General features: G+C 49.7%; 1 protein-coding gene across 1 annotated transcript in view; it reads right to left on the reverse strand.

The window, feature by feature from the left end:
- Window positions 1-2,875: 2,875 nt before the first annotated feature.
- The window catches only part of CHD6 (chromodomain helicase DNA binding protein 6), a 95,513-nt gene continuing 85,645 nt past the window's right edge, over window positions 2,876-12,743 (reverse strand). The window contains 5 exon segments of the mRNA XM_030963178.1: window positions 2,876-5,826; window positions 7,799-7,903; window positions 8,954-9,073; window positions 10,855-11,043; window positions 11,688-12,134. Coding sequence (XP_030819038.1) covers window positions 4,936-5,826; window positions 7,799-7,903; window positions 8,954-9,073; window positions 10,855-11,043; window positions 11,688-12,134 — 1,752 coding nt within the window. The 3' untranslated portion in view covers window positions 2,876-4,935.

Raw genomic sequence — 12,743 nt, forward strand, 5'->3', positions numbered from 1 at the left:
CTTCCTCAAGGTGAGCCAAGCTTTGTTCTTTGTGCATCTCTTCCTCTATCAGAAATCTCTGTCCTTTTCTGGAGGGAAAAAAAGTCACTGGGAGGTTTTCCTTTAAAATTTCATTTTTCCAAAGAGTACAGGCGATTCCTGTACAATGTCTCCCTGTGCTATAGCACAACCAGCTGAGGAACTTGACAACCAAGGCTTGGCAGGAGCCCAGAGAGAGGAGAGGCTGGAGCATCTGCCATGGCTCTCACTCCGCTCAGCTGCTCCTGCAACAGGTCCAGGACACTGCTATTTCTTGAAACCCTCTGAAGGCTCATGCTGGGCTTGCCTGAACTGATGTGTTCAGGCAGGCTGGGACAGAGTTCCAAGTTAAACCAGTAACACACATCCCATCCAGACCACTGGCAAATGGAGCCAGGTAGTGGTGCTGTATGGAGTTGTTCATGAATTAAAATCCCACTGGAGGAAGAACAAGGCCACATGGGGAGTGGGACTGATCTTCTGCTGGGCTGAAGATCTTGCCTTGTTTTATACCTCTTGAGGTGAAACCTTCTTCTTCAGGAATTAGTGTCACCTATGGCACTGCACCTATAGTCTTCAGCCACCCCTGTGAGCACCATGAAACAACCAGCATCTCAAAAAGCCACATGGGAGGGTGAGGATGATGTTCCTAGGCCTGCTGTCCAAATGTACAGGGCACACTGTGCAGATTGATGGGAACGGGATTGTGAGAGAAGCTGGATTTCTCTTCCCTCCACTCTTCCAGAGCTGCTGCTCTGCAGCACTGGCAGCACTTTCCTGGCAGCCCTGCCTGCCTGTCTGGTGCTCATGGCCGAGCACGGGTGCCGCGGGCAGCTGGGCACTGCCCATGGGCGTGAAGCATGTGGGGACTTTACCTGAAGCGTAGTGCCCGGAAACTGCTTTGAGGTTGTAAAATGTGAGGAGATTCTTCACATTTGATCTCGTGACTCAGCCCATGCTCCAGAGCCCTGGAGCTGAAGTGGCTCCTGAAAAGGTGAGGAGAAAAACTGCACTGAAAAGCTTAAGTTTCAATAAAAAACCAGATGCCATTAGAGAAACTGCCTTCTGCTCACTGCCGGCCAAGATTTCCAACTGCACATCCTTTCTTGTAACTGTCAAGAGCCCAGAGTTGGGGACATTTGCACCTGGGGTAAGTAAAGCTTCCCCAACCATGGCTCAGTCCTGAGGAAAATTCTTCCCCCCTTTTTGTGACCATAAAGGGAATTAAGAGTTCCAATCTAAATGTATGATGAGACTTCTCTGTGTCTGTCAGATAAAAACCAGGCAAGGACAGCAGGGATGTGCAGCTGTGCCTGTTTTACTTCCTCTCCAGGAAGGGGCACTTGTATCCTGTAAAACACAACAGGGAGCAGGCTGTGCCCACAGTGCCCATCCTCCACCACATCCACTCACGGCCACCAGCAGGCAGCACACCTTGTCTGCAGAGACACTGCAGCCACCACTGATGTGACAGCCCAAAGCCAGCACATGCTCCTCCATGGCCTTCCTGCTGCAACTTCTGCCAGCAAATATCCTGCATCATGGATGCCGAGGTGCAAGGATGCAGTGTGTGGAGCCAGATTTTAAAGAGAGACTCTGGAACTGGAAATTCATAGTTCACACTACCATTTTGCCAGTCTTTTCTGCAGGGTACTTTTCTCTTTTTCTTCCCCAAAGGAGCAACAAAATACCAGGACAAGGTGCTTACACAGGGCAGGTGGAGCAGTAAAAGCACTGGTTTTACTCTGTATCCTTTTTCCTGGATCTTGGGAGAATGGAGCTGGTCTGCACATCATTCTGATGAAACACTGACAAATGCCTGCTTTGCTAAAACCTGAGATCCTTACACAGAGATTTAGGACAAACATTTCACAAAACCTGGAGGTGCAGAAGGTGCAGGGAGAGGAGCCCAGCACCCCCAGTACCCCATCTGCTGGGAGGGGCTGTGCACATGCCAAGGGGTGTAACTGCTTGGAGGGTGGGGTGTGTGTGATGACTGTGGCGGTCTCTGGGCTTCCACCCACCCTTGTGGAAAGAGCAGATCAGCAGAGAGCCCTTGTGCATCCTCTGTGCTTTAAACTGTCCCTGGAGCTTGGGCTGCTCCTGGCATCTTGCAAACCATGTGGAACAGGAGTTCCCTCAGGCTGGCGAGTTCACCCAGGGTGCTGTGGGAGCTGCAGGCTCGGCCCCTGACAGCGAGCAGCAGAGTAACACACAGGGCACCAGGAGCAGCCTAGAGCAGCAACCAGGCTGCTGTTTTCAACAGCTTCTCATGGGATCATGCTGAGAAAAAGGCAAATCACGTTTATCACTGAGTCAGGTGAATTAAACATTCACATATATTTGCTGAAAAAAAATTATATACATCTGTAGCAAGGCTCTCCCAAGTCTGAAAGATAAGCATCATCTAGTCACTAAATTAAAAAAATAAAAATCTGACTTTTAAATATTTTTCTTTTTATCCATGTTCAAGAGCACAGACAATTTATTTTGTTAGCACATTTCGTGAAGGATGTATGTGTGTGAATAGCCATGAAAACCAGTGAAAATTTGGCGTTTGTTTGGGATATGATGGAAAAGAAGAAGCAGCCACTTAACGCCTTACAGTCTAAATAATCCACAGAGTATATCGGGTTGCAAAAGGGTCACAAAGTAGCAAAGAGAAGCCTAAACACCCAGAGACGTAGCATACATGTCTGCTAAGGAAGAACAAGGTATAGAGCATGCTGGCTAATTAAATAAATTTCACTTTAGACCCTGTTCCTTATGCGTGTAACCCTGGAAAAATCATCCCATAACAAGAAATGGACTCGGAAGAGATTTCTGTATCCATTCACAGTAAGGCTTTGAAGATATATGAAGTTTTATAGCATTTGTATTTTAAGGATTTAGGGCAAGTACATGTTCTTCCACTGAATAAAAACAAAGTTAGTACTTAAAAGGTTCAAAAATATATCAATCGTGACTTTTTTTTTACATAAATAAATTATATTGATTTTGGATTTAACAGCTGAAAAAACCCTTTCTGCTTCCACTGGAGGCAAAAATGAACAAAATGTTAGTTAAATAGAGATAGCAGCATTTCTAAGAAATCTGTCGATAGTGATACAGTATCTATGCTACAAGAATGTTATTAAATAGAACACAATTATTGGGGGGGAGGAGGATTGCATTATGATTGGCTAAATCGTTTAAAAAATCATCCAATCCAGTAAACTGGGAATAAATTCTGCGAAAATATAAACCAGCTGTTTTTTTGACCACGGGTAACAGACTTCTTTGAGATGCTAATTTTAACATGTACATAATTTATAATCCCAAATGTATAAAAGACAATGACAAAAAGCATCATAAATAAATAATGCAAACTGAAATAGTTATGTCAAAACATTTGGACCATCCGATAAATTAGCAAAACTGCAACAGAAAAAAAATGTAAAAAATACAGTAAATTGTGACAACCAAGTGTGAAACTGATGAGTAGCACACTCCAACTCCCTCCCACCTGCCCTTCACTCACTGCTGCACCACTGTGGCTTTATTCAATTCTCAGACCATGAGCTGCAAGTAAGAACCCCAAGAGAAAGAAGAATAAAGGAGTGAGGGGAAGGAGAAATCAGAAGAGTTGCCTGTGGAGCGGTCTCAGTACCCAGAGCTGGAGCGGGGGGCTGGCAGCATTAACACCCGTCCATTTGAAATGCAGATGCTGAAATCATTTGGAGGACTGGAAATACTGTTCAACAGCAAACGGAATGGGAAGAAGCCAAAGTCATCTCTTCACAGTCCACCACTAGAAGTAAGAAACTCAGGCTCTGAAAGTCTCGAGGATCCTTCTCAGAGGACTCCCCAAGGAGGGAAGCTGGCCTACAGCCTTCTCTGTGTTTGCTGAAAGAACGCCGCTTCTGGGGTAGGGAGTGGGAAATATAAAAACTCAGAAAGCCTAAGTGTTCATATAAGAGCATTAAAATTGGTGTGGTCTGTTCATCGCTGGAAAAAAATACCTTTAGAGCACCTGTAATGCCATAGCTGAGAACTAACGCCAGAGAGGAGAACTGAAGACAAGCAGAATGATGAAGGAACTGGCTGCTACAGATACAGTAACCCCAGAAAAGTCATGCAAGTGTGCAAAACCTTTCCAGCTCAAGCTGGAAAGTTCTTGTAACTACCAAGGAAAGGGCAACTAAATTCCACATAACATAAAACCAAACGTTGGTTTCAAAAAACACAAAAGAATGTCTACATCGTTTTTTCACTCTCTGCAGTTTGTCTCCAAACCTTTGAGGTGGGGTGATCAAGAAATTATATCACTACCAGTTTATGCTTTTCCTTTCAAAGAAATGAATATATGCATTTTCAATTATTAGTTATATACTTCTGTCTATACTACTATTCTAGTAACCATGATAAAATAGGGAAATACTTTAAAATCAAAAATACACATTAGCACTTACTATAGCTGTGCTTTTAGCCCAAATATAGGCTTTTTCGTTCAGTGTCACTGTAGACAGAAATACCTTTGTCTGTGTGTTAGACCGAGAGATAAACACTTTTCTTTTGCTTTTGTTTTTTTGCTGCTTTTTCTTCTCAAAGGAGTGAGCAATTTGCGGGGCTGACCAAGTACTGGATTTGCTATTATCAGCTGGGATGATTGACTGGAAAAACAGAATGAGAATTCGGTGCCTCCCATACTAGCTAGACAACACTGTTTATCTAATAAAGTGGCAAGACCCTGCAACTATTAACATGTAGTATGTCACCAGTTTTTTTCTGACAGGGAATTAGGTAGATAGTATTACTCATGGAAACACAGGTTTATGAAGGTGGAGCAGGGTGGGAGGGGAAGTAACAAAGAGTTTATGGGATAAGAAACTCACAAGCCACAATATTTTGTGTTTTTCTTTCAATGAAACAAAAGGTCTAATCAGTATCGTGAGCTGCTTGGCGCTCCTCCTCTGCTGGTCCATCCTGCTCCTTCTCTGCCACCGCTGGCGGGCTCTGCTGCACACAGTTTTGACTGCTTGCAGCTTCTTTTTCCGGCAGTGAGACAGTTTCTGGCTCTGGATTTGCCAATTCCCCTTTCGCTTTCTTCCTCTTCCGCTTCTGGCTCTCCAGGTTTGCCACCTCCGAGTGCCTGGTTTGCTGGATGCCAGGCAGCGCCATGCCAATGCCAGGGGAAAGGAACATGGAGGGGTAGATCAGTCCAGGAGACATCCCTGGGATAAGAAATGGGTTAAAAGCTACAGGACTACTGGTAGTTATTGCAGATTCTGTCTGATTAGAAAATGAACTAGGACCAGGCTTATCTTCAGCGAGAGGTTCCTTTTTCCCATCCTGGCTGCCCTGTTTCTCCTCATTGGCTTTCTCGGCGCTGGCCGTGCCGCCTTTCGTTGTGCTTGTTAACGAAGTCGGAGCAGTGGCGGTGCAAGTTGTGGTCATCGGGGAGTTGAGGAGTCCTCCCACACCGAACATCTGGGGTACGGTCGCCATGCCCGGGAGCATCATGGGCAACATGCTCAGGGTGCTCTTCACATCCTCACCGGAGGGCACTGCTGCAAAGCCAGCAGGAAACCCAACCAGCCCGGTCAGAGGGATCCCTTGCATATTTCTCATGTTCTGAAGTCCCACTAGATCCATCCCTGCAATTAGTCCGTTCATGAACAGTGGTCCCATTCCAGAAGAAGAATCTGCTACAACACCAGGGCCTTTAAGGAGTTCATTCCGGGGCCTCCTCCCTCTCCGGCGTGGGCCAGTGTCCCGGAGCACAGGCTCGGTGAGGATGCGATTGAATTTGTTTTCGGGTAAGTAGCCCTGAAAATGAGACATAACAGAGAACACCCGACAGTTACTACTGCAGAGAAGGGAATCTGGCTTGTCCATGCCCACATCTGTGTCCCAGATGGTGCTGGCACAGAAATATTTGCCTACGTGATATGGAATTTGAGAGGTACACACAACTTTTCCCCAAGAGATGCTGCCAAATGCAAAACACCCTTGTTCTGCCCTGGCAGGATCCTGCACTCTCTAATGCTCAGGGAGGGGAGGAGGAAGCACGTTTTTACCCTTTTTCACCCCAGCCCTCAGCACCAGCTGCTCACAGCTTGAGAAGCATCAGGGCAGCATGGTGTCAGCTGCCCACTCAGCTCCCTGCCCAGCTCTAATTGTGCCTTCAGCAACAGGTGAAAAAATCCTCTTTGAGATGGGAAGGGCCAAATTTTCAATGCTCTGCAGGACAGCAAAGCTCATGGGATGACACAGAGAGTGGGCATGCTGTCTGAGGAGCTCCTGGTCAGAGCTTCACAGAGATGTCAGGGAGCATTCAGAAAGGTCTTCTGACAGAAGAGACATAGGACCAAAACCCAGCAGCCAGAAGTGGGTGAGACCATCTGGTTACACAGAGCCGTGCAGGGGGATCCACAGCACAGCTTAACACTCCCTTTTTCAGCATCCTCAACATGGACATTTAAACATTTCCATTTGTGGCTCCCTTGGGTATCATTATCACCACTCTTGGACCATTTTGAATAATAAATTTAGGTAGGAAAAGTATTTCCTGTTGACACCTGTAGTGCAGAAACATGAATTAGATGTGCCTGGCAGTCTGCTCAGCACAGCACCTGCCCAAGGAGGGAGAACCTTCTGGGAGCATCTCCCACTGGCACGTGGGAGAAGCTACACAGGGCCATGAGTGTCCCCAGGCTCTGTGGGCCAGCCAGGCACAGCTCCTGCTGGCCTGAATGCCCAGAGCCGCTGGCCATCCTTCTGCATCCCTCCCCTGCCAGAATGGGTATGCATTCTCCAAAAGCTCAGTGTCCATGGGGTGGGAATGATCATGAGATGTAGCCATTGGAGCAGGGCACAGGAGAGGTGCCCAGGCAGCGCCAGGCACACAGTGGTTTCTGTGGCAAAGGGATTGTCCCCTCAAGTCAGGGGAAGGAAGAGCTGTCAGCTCACCCGGGGCTGGCTGCAGAGGTGGGGCCCTGATGCCAGCCTGGACATGGAGCCATTTCCTGGGCAGTGGGACAGACCATGCCAAATCTCCAGAGCTAAGGAAAAAACCATTTGAGAGCAGTACCAACCTCTAAGATTCACCAACAGATTCACCCTCCAGCCCTCTGCAAGGCTGTCACAAAAACCACTGCAGCCCAAAACCAGGCAGCAGGTGAGAGGGACTGCAGGGAGAAGTCTGGATCAGGCCAGCCCATGGGGCAGGGCAGGACGATCTGTCAGTGCCGTGCATGCTGGAGGGGAGAGGCTCCTCACAGGCTCTGCCACACAGCGGGGCAGGGATTGGTGGATGGACAGGGTGGATGAATGTGGTGCAGGAGACTCCGTCCTGCCCCTCTCCCTGCCTGTGCCTGACCCTTCAGGCCTGGTGACCTGTAGGGCCTTCAGTGGGCCCACGGCTGCACAGGCAGAGCTCACAGGAGCTGATGAAAAGTATCAACTAGAGGTGCTTTTGAAAATTTGACCCATGAGAATGTTTTGTCCACACCCTTCTGTCCAGCTCCTAGGGCATTCCTCTTGCCCCCGCTACCCGAAGCATGCCAAGGCTCTGCAGCCAGGCACGCTGAGCCCCGCTCCCGGGGCCTGGCCCCTCTCTGTGGCCACGGGGCTGGTGGTGGCACGGCCCAACCTCCCGCTCTGCAGCCATCCCCTCCCACACACCCAGCCCAGGGCCTGCCTCGCAGCTCCCAGATCCTCACTGGAGAAAGGTTGTGGGGATGGGGAGGGGAAAAAAAAAGATGACATGATACAGATTTCTCCAAAAGCTCTAACTTACTGAAAGCTTAACAATGTCAGCCCAGTCAGCTGCAACAGCATACTCCAAGTTTGCATCAAGCCACCTTGGCAATTCCTTCAATGCTGGTGCCGTGGCTCCCCCTAACTATAAAACACAGCAGAAGGATGACCTCTATTGCAGAGAGAGTTATGTAAAATAATACAAAAAATATGATTACACTTCCCCTAGCTTCTTGCTTCGGGTTGCAGTTTGGCTGGGGTGGAGACTCTTGCCTTGCTACACTTGCCTTTCTGCAGGAATTGATGTGTGCCTGCTGCCTCCAGACTCACAGCTCGGGGAGAAAAGGCAGGTTCAGCCTCTGTGGCCCAGCTCACTGCCCTCTCAGGGACCAGTGATGGGGACAGAGCTTCTGTAAAAGCCATATTTAGAACTGGCAAAGTCTCCAGCTCACCCAGGAAAGGCCAAGCATGGGGACAACAGAGGGGAACACAGATGTGGCTGAAACAACCTTTCTGCCTCACTCTTTAGTTCTGCTTTTAGATGGGATTCATGTCACATCACCTTCTGACCTTGTACAGTCCTGGGTGTGTTTAAGAACTAATTTTGGTGCAAAGTACTCCTGAACACCCCTTCTTGTTCAGAGAGGTGAACCTCAGTGCCCTGGAGATTAAACTGCAGACAAGTAAATCCAAGCTCTGTGCTCAGAAAGCAAGAAAAAGCCCTTCCAACCCTCGACTTTCTACAAGCCCAGCAGTGGGATGGGTACTGGTGTGCTCTAGCCCGTACCTCATAAGGAGGAACAAACCAAAGGTATTTGCGTGGCAATGTTACAATTTGTGGCATATTGCAATGAACTCAAGGGGAACAATCAAATCTAGGATGGAAAGCACATGACACAGCTGTGCTGAGGGTGGCTTTAAAGCCAAACGCTGTATCCCATTGCCACTGAGAGGTCTGAGCCCCCTGGCAAGGGATGACATTCCCACATCCCTTACTTCACACAGTCACTTATTTCACAGGTCTGCATGTCCCTGGGCACACATGTGTCACAAGATAATGTAGATTAGAGACCTCTTCCAGACTTTTGTCTCATCCATAGGCTTCTCTGGATTAAATCTCCCCCACAGGTGAGCTCAAAGTCTGCTAAGCATTTTGAGACACTGAGGGCAGAGCACAGAACAGGCCTTTGCTTACCCGCCGTCCGGTACCCTTATGTACCACCGGCACCCGCTCCTCTCCCGTCAGAGAGCTAATGTCCAGTTTGTTGGGGTCCTTGCAGCGCTGCCTCCTCTGCTTGGGCTTGTCTGAAAAATTCTAGAGTGCAAACAAGACAATGTTAATGAGACTAGATGGCTTAATGAGCCTGGCTGGCTACAAGCCCTGCAGGAGAGCAGCATGGATGGGCTCCCAAGGGACAGGGAATCCCTGCAGGCTGGGGCAGGAATAGCACCAGCAGCACAAACTGGTCCCTGCCACAGGATCAGCTCTCAAATGAGCAAAACTGATTTTTGTAGATATAAAGGGGTCTCCAGTGTACTCCACTTAGAGTGCCCTAGCCCTTTCTAACTCTCCTCCACTCCTGACACTGCAGGTTCTTACACATGCATCTGTAAACAGGACACTGCATACACCCAGTAAAGAGAGAACAGGTCTGTGTGTGCCACTTGTGTCACTCTCATACAGCCACCTGCTCCTCACCACCTATTTTCACCACAGAGATGCTGCACCATGTTTCTTTGGGATCAGAGTGCTCTAGAACTGCAACCTACCGAGTTACAGCCAAGTCACTGTACACCCCCTGTCAATGTGCCTGCAGGGATGGAGCACTATAACCAACAACTCGGAAAGCACAGATTCCTGAGAGTCAGAAAAAAGCCCTGAGTGCAGTTCATCCTTTGAACTGAACTACTGCAGTACCCCAAAGCCTCTCTCAATCCATCCCACACGGACAGAAGAAATCCTGCAGGGCTGGCCTGAGGCACTGAGGGCTTTCTGGGAGCAAGAGCTTCACCAGAGGCACAGTCAGACTGGACAGGCTCCAGCACCTCCCCGGAAGGCAAAGGTGTTGGAAAGGAGTGGGAAGGCACCTCCACAACTGCCCCAGTGAGGTCCTGGCCCTGGACACCCAGCTGGATGTGTCTCTGAACCTTGAAAAGCAAACGCCATCCTGCTGAGCAGATGTTGGGCTCCTCAGCTCTCATCTCTAACAAGCTTTAAAACACTAATGTCTTGCCTGTACTTCAAGCTCCAGGAAATCCCCACCTCAGGCACACGATCCTCCAGGCCCAAGATGCAGAGACTTTTCTGTTTTACTACCACATTTCTTCCTGCTCTGTTTCATGGCCTGTGCTCTGCCTACCACATGGTCAAACAGCCGAAATAAGCTGAAACCTGTAGCAAACCAACTTGTGAAACCAAGAGGTGAAGGTTTATGAGAGAGCAGGAAGAATCAGACAGACTGTGCGCCTCACTCTGAGCCACTGCTTTCTGAGAGCATCCATGGCCACATGGCCACAGCCTGTCAGCCTCCAACTCAGCCTCTTCGGTCTGGCTCTTAAAGAGAGCAGGTTTTCTCTTGCCTGGGAACCTTATTTAGTACAACAGCACTGCCTATAATGACCACAGGTGAAAAAGAACAACATGGACAGACCTTGAACACCTCAAATCCATTTTCTCATTTCTGTCCCCATCCATCCCTGGCCCTTCTGGAACACATTGTGCATTGGGCAGACAGATGCACTGCAGCTGGAGAACTGACCTTGGGTAACAGGGCTCAGCTCCTGGAGGATGTCAGACAGGTCCATGCCCAGGGAACTCTGAGGGTACTGACAGTCCCCTGTCTGGGCATGTTTGTGTTCTGGGGGAAAGGAAAGGAGCTCTCCAGCAGCAAGTGGTTTTTTTTGCTGTACAGGGGAACAGTGCTCACCTCTTAAACATGTCATGAATCCCTGAACAGCCCCAATGAACACCACAAACCACGTTACAAGAAAAAACATAACACAAAGGGCAACACACAAGGCAGGCACACATACATACACACACACACACACACACACACACACACACACACGTGTGCCACTGAAGGCCACCCTTACTGTGCCAAAGCCGGGGGCATCGAGTGTGTAGTCAGACTGCTGCCGGAGCCAGTCAAGGAGACTCTTATTCGGGACAGCCTTCTCTTGGCTGCCTGCAGCTGGGACTGGCTGTGGAGTTGAGGTAGCAGCAACTGGCCCATCAGGGAGGGGACTGTTCTGAGGGGGCTGTGGCTGCTCTTCCTGAATGTCCTGCCATGGAAGGAGGAGCAGGGACAGCCCATCAGCAACTGCAGTGATGCATGTGCACCCCGAGAAGCCCAGCTTCCAAAGCAGGTCATCTGCTCCCATCACACAGACTAATCCAGATACTCCCAGTGCCTGCTCCTTAAATCACCACCCACCACCACACTACATTTCCACTCCATCCCCAGCACTGGTGGTAGGGAAGGCACAGAGAGCTGAGATATGCTTCTGAACTCACAAGGGAACACTCCAACCACCAGGAAGACCAACTTCCCCTCAGATCACTCCTAAAAGTGGTCTAGGGATGCTGGTCTTGCTCTATTCTTTGAGTAGATCCCAGGACAGAAGGAGAAAGGGTGTAGTAGGATCTTGTCTTCCTCATCTTCCCTAAACCTAAACACTCCCTGAGGTGGGACAGCTGCTTTTAACAATGTTTAAAAGGATTCAAACACTCCAGAGTGCTGTAAACCAGAGGGATAACTTCCCCTCCTCCCTGTAGTATCTACTCCTGCCTAGTCCTGCACAAACCAAGCTGTCCTGGAGGAAGCTGTGCAGTGTCATGGACAGCAGAGTTTGGAGGGGAGAGCTGGGCCATGAAACAAACTGCTGACCCCTCTGGGTTCATGTAAAAAGGGGGAGCATAAACCCACCTGCAGCCTGTTTGGAAGAGGCCTTTCCTTCAAGAAGATGAGGTCCATCCCTTCAACATTTTTCCTCCTGCCCCGTCTCCTCCTCATGGCAGCATCATCTCTTCGGAGGCTGCCATTTACAATCTGTCCAGTGACAGGATGGATTAACCCTGCCTGTAGGATGCCAGACAAGTCCATGCCCAGGGAGCTCTGGAGGGCATTCATGGTCCCCAGTTTGGGCATGTTTGTGTTCAGGGGGAAAGGAGAGGAGTTCCCTGGGGACCCATCAGAGCCTCTGGACAAGTCCACCGCTGCCTCACGCCAGCCGTTCAGCACAATGGGTGGATGCACATGGGCTGCTGCCAGCTGCTCCAGGCTCCTCTGTTTGGCATCTCTCTCCATCTCAAATTCATAGGGTCTCCTGTGCTTCCGCTCATCTTTTGCAAAGGCAGGGCTCAGGAAACCTTCCTGTGTGTACCAAAGGCACAGAGGGTTACAGCTGCTCCCGCCCTGCCCAGGGACCACAGCTCCTCACACCAGCAGTGAGCTAACAGTCATCCCTGCCTCTCCAAGGAGCCTGAGGGATGTCCCTTCCGTGGGCATATCATATCTCTTTCCCGGTCTGGGAGTGGTGCAGGAGCACCCTTGCACACACTCAGATATCCCAAGGTGTTGTAACCATGGCTGCTCTGCCAGCTGCTGGGGCCCCAGGCCACCAGCTGCTGTCTGTCCAATGTGACTGTTGGAGACGGGGGCACTGGGACTTGGGAGCTGGGGACTTGACAGGGCAGCGCTCCTTGCACCCCTTCCTTTGGGATACCAGTGGGATGTCCCCTTTGACCATGTCAGCTGCTCCAGCGCAGACTCTGGAAGCACCTTTATAGCCACAGCAGCTGCAGAGCTGCCAACAGCAGCTGCCTTCCAAGGAGGGCAGCAGGGCTGAGAGCATGGGGCACCCTCCAGGAGCTACTGCCAGGGGACCAAGTGGCTTTAGCCATGCGTTATACACCCCAACTGGCACCGAGGGGCCACGCTTGGGAAACTCCTGAGTACTTCTGGGCAATGTCTCACCCCAGA

The sequence above is a fragment of the Camarhynchus parvulus genome, chromosome 20 (genome assembly GCF_901933205.1).
Source record: "Camarhynchus parvulus chromosome 20, STF_HiC, whole genome shotgun sequence".
In the NCBI taxonomy this organism is placed as follows: Eukaryota; Metazoa; Chordata; class Aves; order Passeriformes; family Thraupidae; genus Camarhynchus; species Camarhynchus parvulus.